The following is a 14,108-nucleotide window of genomic DNA, read 5'->3' as shown; positions in this document are numbered from 1 at the left end:
TTGAAGCACTTATCACGACCCGATTTTATGCTGCATGTTTATGGGTTTATTTCCCGCCTCCTATAACTGAATGTAAGTGCCCTGAGACTAGGCACTTTCTTTGGTTCACTCCCAGAGCCTCGGTGCCTGGTTCCCACTAAAGGATCAAAACCATCCCTACATGAACGAAGGGATCAGTCTCCTGAGTCCCGCTCTGACCTCCCCTTCTCCTTTTTCTCAAGGTGCTGCTCATGGTCTGTGGTCCTCGCGCCTCCTCCTCTGTGCACTTCTCACCTTACAGACCCTCAAAGCCTCCTCTCCAAGCCCCCTTGCAGGGTCCAGCTTTGCCTCAACCCTATCCCCCATCATTAGCCCAACTAATGGGGGAGCCATATGGTACCTCCACTCCCGGCACCCCACTCCTACCCACACAGCTCCTGCCCCTCGGGGACACAGCCCTTATGTTTAAAGAAGGAAAAAAAAAAAGTCCCCGATTCAGAGCAGCCTTCTCCAATAGGACACAGAGTTTTAGTTCCTTCTGGCCTTTTCCCTGGTTCTTTCATCATGACTCTCTGTTTATAAAAAAGCCACGACCAACCTTTCCAAAGGAACGAGTCATCACTCACCTTTGCAGACCACTGGTTCCTTAAGCATCCCTGCCCTGTAGGCTCTGGCCCTAGTTGACCAGCCAAAAGCTACCCCTCTACCCTCCTCGCCCATTAATCTACCCACCCTTCAAGGCCCTAGGTGACGCTCTCCCTGACCAGAGCAGCCTCCGTCTGAACCTCCTGAGCATGTAATTCTGGTGGTGCACCGGAATTATCTTTTTACTGTACAGTCTTGTCTTTCTGCTCCTGGATTTAAGTCCCTGAGGCCAGGACTATGTCTTACTCCTCATCTCGCTTCCATAGGACCTAACGGAGCACTCAGTGCATAGCGGGTGCCTAACATCTAGATGCAGACGGCTCAACGTCCCCTCCTCCATCTTTGGTCCCCCCACTATCCTGTACTCAGTAGGTGATGGGCGTGGAGCCCCCTACAGAAAAATACCCCTACCACCCACTCGGGTGGAGGCTGGGCTCCCCTCACCCTGGGAGCCCTCATCTTTCCCAACTTGAGGGCCGAGGACCTGTGGCCACCCTCCCCTGAGGCCTGCGGCAATTTGCCTTCCCTGTCCAGCGCCCTCTTGCTCTTGTCCTCGCTGAACCGTGCGTGCTGGGCTGGTCCCTCCGTTTTGCCAACTCACCGAGGTAATTGTGAATTCTAACCCTGTCCACAGCGCCTTGGCTCTCCCTCTCCCCTGCACCTCATTTTGGTAACACCCAGCACACATTCTAAATCCTTCTGCTTCCTGGGCGCGGTAGGTAATTAGTGGGCCAGCTCAGTGACTCTCCCTTCTCCCCCAGCCATATGGTGAGAGCAGGCTCTGTCCGCCCTCCACTCTGGCTGCTTCCCTGGCAGCAAGGGTGCGGGTGGGGGGTCCATTCTGGCCAAGGTGGCCGAGCCCCTGCGGCTCCCACGCAAGATGGGGCCCTCGGAATGGGCAGGGCATCTCGGGCACAGCCCGCCTAGCCCAGACGAGGACAGCTCCTTTGGCTTCTGGAAGGCTCTGCTCCCGGGCACACCCCTTCTTAAGGCAATCCTGGGCCGGGAAGAGCCATTCCCCACCACCCTCAGTATCAGAATACAGGGGCTTGGGACTCACTTTCTGAATGGCATTAAATCCTGCGGTGGGAATGAACTTCCCCTCTGTGACAAGGCTTGCACAAGAATTCAAGAATGAATGGGACAGTGATTCAGTCGCTGAGCTCGCCTGAGCTCTGACCCCAGGGGTCACAGAATCCCAAGAAAAAGACAAAGCATTGTAGCCGCTAAGTGAGCTCTGGGTAGGACAGAGTGAGCCAGGTCCACACCCTGCCCCTGCAGCCCCCAGCAGGGGTGAAGGGACAGGACCCACGGGAGGAGGCTCTGAGCCCAGTCAGCCCTCCATAGACGCTGGCGACCACTCCTAGTATATTCTCAGAAAGGAAGAACCTTACAAGTTGCTGGGCGAGCCTCTCCTGAAGCTAAAAACGCCCAGAGGCTCCCCCAGCCCTACTTAAGTGCATCCTGGGTTGAGTGGCTCAGCACTGGCCAGGTGGCCTCTGTCTTGAAGCTGAGAGGCTCACATCATGAAAACAGGCGCCCTTAGTCTGAGCAACCAGTGGCCTCTTCTAGCATCTTCCACAAACCCCAAGTCTGGGCACAGTGAAAAGCAGGAGCCGACATCGACCTCCCTGGTCACAGGACAGGTTTCAAGCAGCTGCAAGGGGCCCCCCGTGTCCCCTTGTCCGTCTGTACCTCTGGTCTGTACCTATGGCCAGTCTGACATTAGGGCCTGGGCTCCGGGGTCAGACTGCCTGCACTCAGAGCCCAGACCAGCCCCCTCCAGGCCGTGTGACCTTGAACAGGATTCTGGAGCCCCTGAGCCTTCTCGACAAGGTGGGCATGATCATCGTGACTGCTTTGTCAGGCTGCTACAGGATTTACATAAGTCAGTGCCCAGAAAGCATTTTACAAAGCTCCGCGTCACTCTCCGGGCACAGGCTGGGCACGGGTGTCTCCAACAGGACACGGGACAGCAGGTGTCCCCACATGAGCCACGGGAAGAACAGGCCTGTCTCTGGATCCACCCTGGATCCAGATTCGAAGTTCTTTCAATGCAGCCTAAAAACAGCTGTTTCCAGAGTGACCAGCAATTTGCTCTGGTTGTTGACCCCCGAACAGTGTCAACAGTAAATCGGTCAAGGGCCTACAGCCAGGGAGGAGGCAGAGCTTCGCTCTGAACTGGAGTCAACACTCCGCCCAGTCCCAACGCTCTGCAATGACAGGGAGCCCGGGGTGCGGGGGCATCAGGCACACAGGGCATCCCTGTGTTGGTGGGAGCTCAGCTGACACCTGGGAGGTAAGCGGGGGGAGGCAAGGCTGGGGGAGAGCAGACAAAGAGAGAATATTCCAGACAGAGCACAGAGTGGAGCATGCATGGGAAGCCTGAATGGGCTCAGGGCTCTGGCTGGCCAGAGGCTCGCCCACAGCCTCCTGGTGCCGGACACGTCCCTGTTCACGTGCCACATGGAAGGCGGACGTGGCTTTCAGAGCAAGGTGGAGAGCGAGTGTTGACAAACGACAGCCCCCAGGCCAAATCCTGCCCACTGCCTGTTATTGTAAATAATGGTTTATGGGCACACGGCCAAGTCCATCATTGACATATTACTATGGCTACTTCCACGCCACACTGGTGGACCTGAACAGATGCCACAGAGGATTTCCGGCTGCAGAGCCTAAAGCGCTTACAATCTGGCCCTTTGCAGAAAAAGTTGGCCAACCCCTCTTGGAGAACCCTGGACAAAGGTCTATGGGCTCATCCAAGCTTGGGTGGGATCTGGAGCTTCATTTGTCTGATTCGGAAACCCATGGGCCATCATCCTGCATCACCCTGCTCCCTTATACCTCTTCCCGTGGAGAAGAAAGTCCGAGAAAGTTCTCTCATCAACTCATCTCACTATTAAAAATGCTCATTGTTTTCCTGCTTCTCAACAGAGCCCATTCCCACGATGTGGCAACCAGAATCATCGTATTAAAACAGAAATCAGATGACGCTTGCAAAAAATCCACACTCCTTACCATGGCCTCTAACACCCTGCGTGGCCAGCCCACGTCTACCCCTGCCACACTCGAAACCCGTGTCTGATTTCTGTGCCTTAAACACGCCAGGTCTGCACCTGCCTCAGGGCCTTTGCACTTGCTATGCCCTCTACCTGGAATGTTCTTCCTCCAGATCTCTCCATGGCCGGCTCCTGCTCTTCAGTCAGCTACCAGATCAAATGCCACCTCTCCCCAGTGTTCCTCGAACACATCACCTGTCTGATCCTGTCTGAGCATCATGCCCTGAAGTTATTTATGGTATACTTCCTGTCTCCGCCAATACAGTATAAGATGTACAAAGAGTTTGTCTTGTTCGTGAATGAAACTTGAACTCAAGTAGACTCTCGATGCCACTAACATTTGGATCAGTGTGATTTTTCCATTTTCTGGTAGCCACGTTAAAAAAATAAATTAAAAGAAACAAGTGAAATTAATTGTATAATAGATTCTACTTAATCCAATATATGCAAAATACTACCATTTCAACATGCACTCAACATAAAAAATTACGGAGCTATTTTAGGCTCTTTGCCAGAAAAAAAACCATTTGAAATTTGGGAGGCTCTGAAACATTTTTCTATTTCAACTTCAATTCTGAGCACTCAACAGTCACAGGTGGCCAAGTGACCAACACAGGAGCCCCTGCGGACTGAAAACAGTGTTTCCCTCTATCCGATGCTGCTCTGACTGCTATCCATTCAAACTGCTTTAATCCCACAACCGTCCTAGGAAGGAGATGCTATCACCAGCCCCATTTCACAGACGGGGAAACTGAGGCAGTCTAGATTCACCCGTCTGGCTCCGTAGTTTGTGCCTTTAACCACCACCCCAATGGCCTTTAACCCTTGTCTGAAGGCACGGATGACTTTTAAGTGGTGGAATTTTGCAGAAAGGATCCAGCGTCCTGGGAAATGGAATGAAAACAAGAATGCGAATGGGGAATGGCTCTGAGATAGACTATGCAGAGGTCTCGTTGCCCAGAAATCACTCAGCTGCAATGTCGCCCACACACCGGAGGAAAGCAAGAAAGGAAAATGTCAGAACCACCAGAACCGATGTAAAAGACTGAGTAAGACGCAGATCCCCCCAAAGAGAAAGGTGACTCTTCCTTGCCACGCGAGCTTACTAGGCTTGGCCGTCTGTGTGCTCAGTCCAGATGAAAGCCTTTGGCTAAGAAAGGGGGGTGGATATGCCGAAGTCAATATAGGGAGTCGCTGCCTGCCTGAACCCAAGGGAAGCAACAAACAGCAAAGCATGAAAAGCTGACCCTAAGAACCCACGGAGCTTTGCCAACGTGGAGGGGCCTCACACCCACACGGGGCCAAGCCCCTGAGAGCATCCTTCTCACAGAATGTTCCTTGCAGATTTTATTTCCCACCTTGATGATTCTGGAAGACAGGCTGCACTAGTTTGCACAGCACACTGCCCACCCTTTCTGGCCTGTGGAACTCCTAGGCATCCTGCAAGACCCACTCAAGCATGCCAGCCTCTGTGGGATCCTGGGTTTCCCGCTCCCCTCTCTACACCCACACCCTGTTGTCCTTGTAAGGATGGCGCCATGCTTGTCTCCATGCTTATCAACTGTGGGGAACCAACAGGGCTCCATTCGTGGACCCCCAGGACCCAGGGCAACATCGGGGACGTGATAAGCTTCGTGTAAACTATTTGGGAAGACCAGAGTACAGAGACCAGTGGCAGGGAATGGCCAGGGAGATCCTCAGAAGGAAATGGCAGGCCCATGGTGGGCTGAGTTAGTGCCTGTTTTAACGGAACCGCTGAGATGCGGTCACTGCTGAAGACCCACAAGGTGAGAGATGGATCAATGCAATCAGGGGAACCATGAAAAGGAGCAGGGACAGAGGAAAACCTAGCGGTTACCAGGGAGAAGGAGAAAAGAAGAGGCAGAGGAACACGGAGAAGGTATGGCTGGTGACAGCGAGGACAGTCACAATGATGATTGAAATGAAGGTGGCCCCTGAGCATAAGGTCAGAGCCACGCCAGTGCCCTTGAAATACACAGACTATTCCATTCAACACGTCAACGGCCCTCTGCTCTAAGGAGGGTGCCCGTTACCCCACTTCACAGACGCAGGACGCAAGCCGGGGTCCTAGAGCCTGTGAGTGGGTAGGGAGGAGTCACACCCAGGTCTGCCCAGCTCCAACTCCAACACTCTGGGTCAGCTGATCTCACCGTCCCGAGAGCTCCAACGTCATCTGTGGCCATAATGTCAACCCCTTCTAGAACAAGACATTCCTGTCTCCCTGGGGATGAGACAAAGAAGAATCCCACTTCCCTCGAGGGGCTGAGGTTGACCAGAAGTTTCTCAGAGTTCAGGTGTATAGCCCACAGCCCCAAACCGATCCTTGCAAATGGGGACTCTGATCTGCCTGAGCTTCCAAGACCTCTGCATAGGAGTCTTTCTTGGGTCAGTGGGCAGAAGGGTGGGGGCCCCCTGGGTCAGGGCCTCTCTAACCAGGGAGGCAGGGAGGCAGGGAGGCAGGGAGGGGAAGCTTCCAGTCTCTGGCCACACTGTGCCGTGGAGAGCTGGGTCAGCCCCAGACAGGAGGAGAGAGCCAGGGGTGGGGGGTAGGGGCGCTGGTGAAAAGCCTGGGCACTGGGAACCAGGGCCTCCAGCTCAGCCTAACGCCGGATGGCCAGACTGCCAGGCTGTCCAAGTGGCCGACTCCCCACTGATGTTACACAGAGGGCCACAGAAGGGACACGCAGCCTTTGCGGGAGCTCTGTAGCATGAGCTGCGTAACCAGTACCTGCGTGCTGGCCCCTACGTCCATCCTAGGAAGGAGTCGTGTCATCATTCATTCATTCATTCCCTGCATAGTCACTGAGAACCCGTGATCTTCCAGGCAACGCCCCTGGTCCAGAGACACTACAGTGAAGACAAAGACAAAACCCCTGCTTTCTGGAGCTTACATTCTGATAGCGGCAAAGACAGTGAACCAAAGAGCCAACAGGTGCACGATGTGAGTTAGACAGCATACGTGCTCGGAAGAAAGTAAGGCAGGGGACCGGTGCAGACGAGGAGGTAGGCAAGGCAGTGCCATCAGAGCATCGATTTCGTGGCACCGGGATCTGGCGACGGAAAGTTTCCGGCCAAAAATCAAAAGAGGGAAAGACCCCAAGGCAGGCATGGACTGGACATGAGGAGGGACAGGGTCTGGATTCCAGCAAGAGACACGGAAGGTGGCAGGAGCAGCGAGGGGCCCGGCCACGCGGAGCTGTGACAAAGCGCCCCTCTGTCAGCTGCCCATGCTTCATTCCCAGTCTCCACAAAGCTTAAACAGTCACGTCCCTTGGCTCCCTTCGTCTGCCATTATAACACACAGCTTTGACAAGAGGCAGGATGACTGATTGCTCATTTATACAACTCACAGTGGTGTGTGGCCGGGACATAAATATTTATTTCCTCCAGCTGAGGCCACTCTTGATAACGGGGGGAGCTGGGTATCAAAAGTTTGGACCCCCAACACGGGGTGTCACCTGCTACTGGGAGGGACAGGTACCCCGCTGTCCCCCAGTGGCCCCCGGCCAGGCTCTTTAGGGCTGAGTCAGGCCAGGCAGATGCTAAGTCTCCATTCTCACCCACCCTTGAAGACCAAGCAAGCACGCCCCCCACCCCACCCCCTACAAGCCTCTAGGGACTTGCAGCTCCAGATCCTGGTGCATTTCCCGATGCCTGGCTCTACCCGACTCTCCGATCCATTCTGGTATTTCTGCTCATCCCCACTGCTGCCCAGTGACCCCATCAGAGCTGCAGACTGGTCCCTCCCCGTCGGCGCACCTGCGTCCTCCACTCCTTCTGCCTCGCCTACCATGGGGAGGACGTGTCTCTGCAGCCTGCTAACCTGGGCCAGCCAGGCTCGAGCTGCTGGGTCTTGAGGTGCACCCACGCTCCACAGCCCTCAAGATGTTTCCCTCACTTGCCAGTCTCCCTCTCAGCTCCGGTTCTCAAAGTTTGCTGAACATGAGAACCGACCACATGGGAAGCTCTTGAAAAACACCAATGTCCAGGTACCACTCCTGACCAATTAATGCAGAATCTTTGGGGGTGAGGGCCAAGCATGAGTAGTTTCAGAACTGTGTACACGAGTCCATTGTGCAGCCAGGGCTGAGGCTCCCTACGCTAAAGGGAGCTTCTTCCACCTGAATGAGCTTATGCATCATCTGAAGATCATGTTAAAGAGCAGATTCTGACTCAGTACTTCTGGGAAAGGGCCCAAGGTTCTGCATTTTTAACCAATTCCCATGGGGATGCAGTGACAGCTGTCCATGGACCACACTGTCCATCACGCATCTCCCTTTAAAGTAGAGAAGGGACTTCTGGAAGCGTTAGCTAAAAGGCTCTTCCAGAAGGAAAGAGGAATTTTCTAACATGGGGATAGGAGCTCCTATACCTAAGAAAACTTACAGGGTCCACCTGTATAATAAAGTGTCTCCTGGAATTAAAATCAAACCCTAGGGGCGCCCGGTTGGCTCGGTCAGTAGAGCACGCGAGTCTTGATCTCTGAGGTTTAAGTTCGAGCCCCACACTGGGTGTAGAGATTACTTAAAAATGAAATATTTAAAATAAAATAAAAATTTAAATAAAGTGTTTAACAGAGGACCCAGCGCATAGTAGGTGCTCAACAAATGGTACTTTTGCTACTCATGTTCTCTCTGTATTATTATTATTAAGACAGGACTCACCCCATTTCCTAATCTAACCAGGCATGTGCTTTGGGCATCCAAAAACTGGATGGAGCCCTACAAAACCCAACAAACCACTTTCGCCCTCAGAAGATGCCCTGTGGGTGGGGGCCAAGCACAGGAACGCCTGGGTCCAGGGGCTTTCATCTCGGACACAACCCCACCGACCCTGCCTTGTCTAAGAATACCAATGCCTTTGGTTTTCCCTCTTTTTTTTTTTTAACTAACTTGCCGTGAGCCGTGGATATACTTCTGTAGTCTGGTCACAGCTCACAGGGAGCGTGTGCTATGCGTCAGGACCAGTTTTAAGTCTTCTAGTCGGTTTAACTCATTATATCCGTAAAACAACTCAGGGAAGCAGATACTATTAGCCTCAAGGGCAGACAAGGACACTCAGACCAAGCGGCCTGCCAAGGTCATATACGGAGTAAGTCACAGGGCCAGAAAACAGACAGGGGATTGTACTTCAAAGCCCAGGTTTCTCCAACGCTTCTCTAACTTCCCTTGCTAAGTGATTTCACGAAAATGCAGGTTCTCGGGTGCCTGCGTGGTTCAGTCGGTGAAGCGTCTGCCTTGGGCTCAGGTCATGGTCCCAGGGTCCTGGTCGGGCCCCCTGCTCCGCGGGGACCTGCTTCTCCCTCTCACTCTCCCTCTGTGCTCTTTCTCTCTCTCAAATAAATAAATAAAATCTTTTTTAAAAAATGCAGGCTCTCCTTCGGCAGGGTGAGCTGGAGCCTGAGACACCGCATCTCTCACGAACCCCCTGGGAATGCTGATGCAGGCGGTCCACGGACCTCACTTTGAGTAGCAGAACGACTCATTCTGTGACGCCTCCCGGTATTTCTGCCACCGTACCCTTCCGACCAGTGGTTCATTGATTCGAGGGGTGACAAAAATCACAAAGAATCTCCCCTTTGGACACTTAGGGAAAGTTCTGTTGAAACTTCTGCTCCAGTTGCAACATTTTGTGGCAAAGGATATCAGCAGCTGCATGGAAAAGCCGTTGAGCCCAGGAGAGGCTGTAGGAGCCTGAGGGTTATGAAATTGCTTTTAAATTTAAGTGTCACTGCTACTGAGAGCAGTCTCTGGACCAGGGAAACCAGGCCCCTCTCGAAAGACAAAGTGAAGAGTCCCCGGTGGAGAAATACAGGGTGGGATTTCTCCAAACAAGCATGGAAGTGAATCACGGAACTGTAAGTTTTCCTTCTCGGATTACCGAGAGAGGATATACACCAAGACCAGAATAAATGATAAAGCTTCCTGCCCAGAAATGTATTTAAGAGTCAATCGGGACTGTCCACTTAGTCAGCCTGGATTCAGTGGCTGGGAGCAAGCAGGCTGGTGAATGAGACAGAGGAAATCAGAGCAGAGTGGGGTCGGGATAAACTCCCAGGGGCGCACTGGACACCAGGGTGACCTGAAGTTCCAAGATCGCAGATGAGGTTCCAGGGAAGCCTGACTTCAAACCGTGAGTCTTCGGGAAAACAAAAATACCCTCCTCAACCTTAATCGTAACACCAAGGCTGGATTAAACAGCCATCGACGAAAATAAGGATTGGTTAGAATGGTACCTTTAGGCCATTTTCCACCACCCGGTGATCCTCAAACTTTGCTCCACAATGGAATCAGCTGGGAAGATTTCAGCACCCACCTCCCCGCCTCATGCTCAGGCCACACTCCCGCATCCACTAAATCACACTCTCTGGGTGCGGGACTCAGGTATCCCTCGTTCTGAAAGCTCCCCCGGGGTGATTCCAACGTGCAGCCAAGTTTGAGAACCACCAGCATAGCTTATAGGGTCTTTACTCATAAAATGAGGAATCCATCTGGACCAATGGTTCTTCACCTTGTCTGAGGGTTAGAATCACCTTGGGAAGGTTTTCACAAGCCGTATGCCAGCAGCATCCCTGGAAATTTGGGTTAATGTGTAGGGCCTAGGCATCAGCATTTTTAAGAGCTCCTAGGTGATCCTGATGTGCAGCTAGATAGATGACTCACGGTCTGGATGTTTTTGCCAAGATTCCTTCCATTGCTTACATCTTAAGCATCTATAATAGTAAGGCTAAAAGTGCATCTTAGACCTCTCGTCTTTACTTTTAAATCAGGGATTTCTAACTCTGGAAGGGTTCACGAATCCCCTTATATCATATTAAAAATGTTGGATGGATACACGTGTTTATGTCAAGGTACATATTTTTGAAAATGAATGTCCTTCCCTTCTATCAGATCCTCAAAAGGTTTCAGCAGATTACCTGAAAGGCAAGTACGTGGTTTCTGATTTAATAAATTGAAGCAAGTTCAAGAATGAATGGAAAAGAAATTTGATCTTGGCAGCATGTTCACTACACTTTTGAATTTGGGCCATACCTCCTGGCACCAAGCGACTGACCGCGCATCCTTCCAGCAGGTAAAGTTCAGACCCCTACAGCCCCATCCTCCAAAAGGCGTTAGGGTGACAGATGTCAAGCTTTCAGATCCAAGTTGCACTTGGAAGGAGACTATCCACTCAGACCCTTTGGGTTCATGTCCCCAACTGGTTTAGGATGTTAGGATTTTTGAGTCCTGACTGTTACAACCTCTGTGTCTGGGTCTGGAGCCTGGCTTTCTTCCTCCCCATGTGTCCTTGGGAAAAATTGCTGAACTTTCCTGTTCCTCTTATGAAATGGGGACAATATAAGTCCTTTTAAGATTGCTGTGAAGGATAAGTAAGGAAATACATGTAAAATGCTCAGCATATCGCTTGGCGCAGAGCAAGACCCAAATAAATGGGAGTTATATTACCATATTGCTGATGTTTTTATGACCATTAACATCTCAGTGATCTTGCCCAAGTCGCTAAATTTCACTGAGCTTCATTTATTGATCCATACGGCAAGAAAAATACACCCTGCTTCGTTTCCTTCGTGGGGTTATCGTGATGACTGCTAGAACATGGCAACTCATCATGTATTTGGGGGAATCTACAGAGCACAGGACAAGGTCACCCTATAATACAGACATAATCCCTACTCTCAGGAAGTACATTCCAACAGTTGGGACTGACTATGGCAATTTCTCATTACGTATCTGGCATCCTGGGCAACCTAAACCATCCCATCCAGTGGGCAAGTGGGGGACCACACTCCACCACGCCCGCCACAAGCCTCCTATCAGGTAAGAGAGTACGCCAACCACTGACTCAATCACGCGTGCCCTGAATCGTCCGCTATCCTCCAGCCAGGACAGCCAATGGCCCTCCCCAGGAGACGGTCCCCAGGCTCGTCCACACGCCCCGGCCTGCCCAGTAGAGTCTTCCCCCAGCACCGTGGAGCACCACCTGCCCCACTGGAGTGAAGCATCACCAACACCTCTCACCAGCGCCCCCACCCCCACCCCAGCAAAGACGCAAGGCAAGGCGATCAGTGCTCTCTTACCTGGAGTCGGCTTGGCCGTGCGCACGGGGGTGTAGTGGTTCTTGGAGGACGATCTGACCGGTGTGTTCTCTTTGGGAGAGGTATTGATAGCCGAGATAGTTTCTCTTTCACAGTGTGCTATGGGGATTGGTCCCTGTTGTCTTAAGATGTCGGCCAGAGCCCTAAACAAGGAGGAGATCACACGGTGAGATTCACTGAGCAGGTGGACACAACCACAGAGGGAGCTGGCTTACTTCCGTGGGCCCTTTGATGGACAGAGCTACGGAGGAGACGCACGCACGGTATTTTGTTCTCAGGCGCCACAGCTACGTTGGGTACTGGTCCCGGGGTGGGGGGTGGGGGAGGACGCAGGGTAGAGGATGCCATGCCTGGGGGTACAGGCCTTAAAGGGCAGTGATTATGGTTTCTGTCTTCAATGTATGTCACCTGAGCCCTTTCAAAATACTGGCTACCCAAACACCCCCCTATGCTTGGCAGATGCGTGCAGAGCCAGCCAGCAGGACACCCCCACAGGACATCTGTAGCCTCGATTCCAGCAGCAGGTTACTCGTAACATGGGCACAATCGCCCCTTTGAGAAACACCCACCGGGTAGCACGTACTGTATACTGGGGACCCAGCTCTCTGCCTGGGTGGCTCAGTCGGTGAAGCGTCTGCCTTCGGCTCAGGTCATGATCCCAGGGTCCTGGGATCGAGCCCCGCATGGGGCTCCCTGCTCAGCGGGGAGTCTGCTTCTGTCCCTCCCCCCACCTTGTGCTCACTCTCTCTCTCTCTCTCTCTCTCAAATAAATAAATAAACCAAAAAAAAAAAAAAAACCAAAAAAACAAAGAATGAATGAAAGGTATGATGTAACTGCAAAGACAGGACATACAGACAACAAGGTAAACACCCGACCACACGGACGGTGCGGACCGTGACCGCAGCTGGAGCTTAGAGGAGGCGACAAAATGCACAAACATGGAGAGGAAAATGCACAAACATGGACAGGAAGAAACAGGGATGCACGGAGATGCTGCTACGGCGGGAGCGCCGCGCCCCCCTGCAAGAGACCCAGCTACCCCAACTCTGAGCTACTTGTCTTCACTCAACACGTCCCTTCAACCACCAAACGTGCATTTACTGAGGACCCAGCGTGCATGCATCACCGCAGAGACAAAGGTAAACAGGACACAGTTCCCACCACCTAAGGGCTCACAGTTTGGGCGAAATCAGTACGTGGTTTCTGAGTTAATAAATTGAAGCAAGGGTTTCAAACAGGACTCGCTCGGTGGGGGATGCTGTGTGACCTGTGAGTGTGTGACCACTGTTCGTGGAAAGGACAGAGACAGGCAGGGATAGTCGGAGGTGGCGAAGGCGAGTGTGGACAAGCTACAAGAGACCCCGCCACCCAGAGAAGGCAGGCCACCGTAGGGCCAGGTCCCCAGTTCTGAGTGCACCCCTGTTTTGTACAAGCTAGGCAGGGACTCTTCCGTCTACTCGGGGCGTCCCTAAGATGTGGGCAAGGTGCCACGCCCCCAGGCCTCCCCGCCCCCCCCACCAGCCTGGCCCACCCCACCCCCGCTTCATTCACACCGGGACTCCGGCGCCCAGCACCCTGCCCCCTCGCAGTCTAAAAGCGTGTCTGAGAGTGAATTGTTGCCTTCCATTACGCTGACTCTGACATGCTGAACCTTCCGAGGAGAAGAGCATCAACCTGGCAATCTTATCATTTACGGGCATTTATATAGCAATTTCAGATGTTCCAAACGCTTTCCCCTGGCTGGCATTCTCATCTCTCCGGCTGAAAAGGGAGGAACAGACACTGGGGTGGACCAAGCAGAGAGGAGAACACAGGAGCTCCCGAGGTTGGCGAAGGAGGTTCAGGCAGACCCGGAGTCCGGATCAGGGACCTGAGATTCAGGGTGTGGGAATGAGAAGCACGCACCGCCCTGAAAGGTTGAGAGATTTGGGTCCTAATCCCAAATGAGCTGTTCGACTTTGGGCAGCTCTGCTAACCTCTAAAATGGAAATCTGATCTTTTCTCCCCCATCAGCAAGACAAAGGGTTTAAACAAACATGACCCTTCCAATTCGATCCCTTCGAATTCCAAAATGTTATAAATATTTTCTGTATTTGTCACCACAAATCCACGCAAGCTATCTTGATTTCCTTCGTTCCTCTGGTTATCAAAGACACTTTCCTACCATGTTCCCATGGTAAGGAAACAGGGAGCTTGAAAGTTATAACAGAAATGTAGGCCAATGGAATAGAACTGAGAGCCCAGAAATAAACTCATACGTCTATGGTCAATTGATTTTCAACAAGGGTTCCAAGATCACTCAACGGGG

The 14,108-nt window shown here is 52.4% G+C and overlaps 1 protein-coding gene across 1 annotated transcript in view; it reads right to left on the bottom strand.

Annotated features, from left to right (window-relative positions):
• Positions 1-14,108, bottom strand: part of LOC123853585 (protein shisa-6) — a 138,186-nt gene that overhangs the window by 102,433 nt on the left and 21,645 nt on the right. The window contains exon 2 of the mRNA XM_045888155.2: positions 11,782-11,942. Coding sequence (XP_045744111.2) covers positions 11,782-11,942 — 161 coding nt within the window. The remainder of the gene's footprint in view (positions 1-11,781; positions 11,943-14,108) is intronic.

Source organism: Mirounga angustirostris, unplaced genomic scaffold, assembly GCF_029215605.1.
Source record: "Mirounga angustirostris isolate CCGP_5_RB_7025 unplaced genomic scaffold, mMirAng1.0.hap1 SCAF_17, whole genome shotgun sequence".
NCBI classification, from domain to species: domain Eukaryota; kingdom Metazoa; phylum Chordata; class Mammalia; order Carnivora; family Phocidae; genus Mirounga; species Mirounga angustirostris.
The sequence above is the reverse complement of the archived record's forward strand: the minus strand, read 5'-3'. Positions and strand labels throughout refer to the sequence as shown.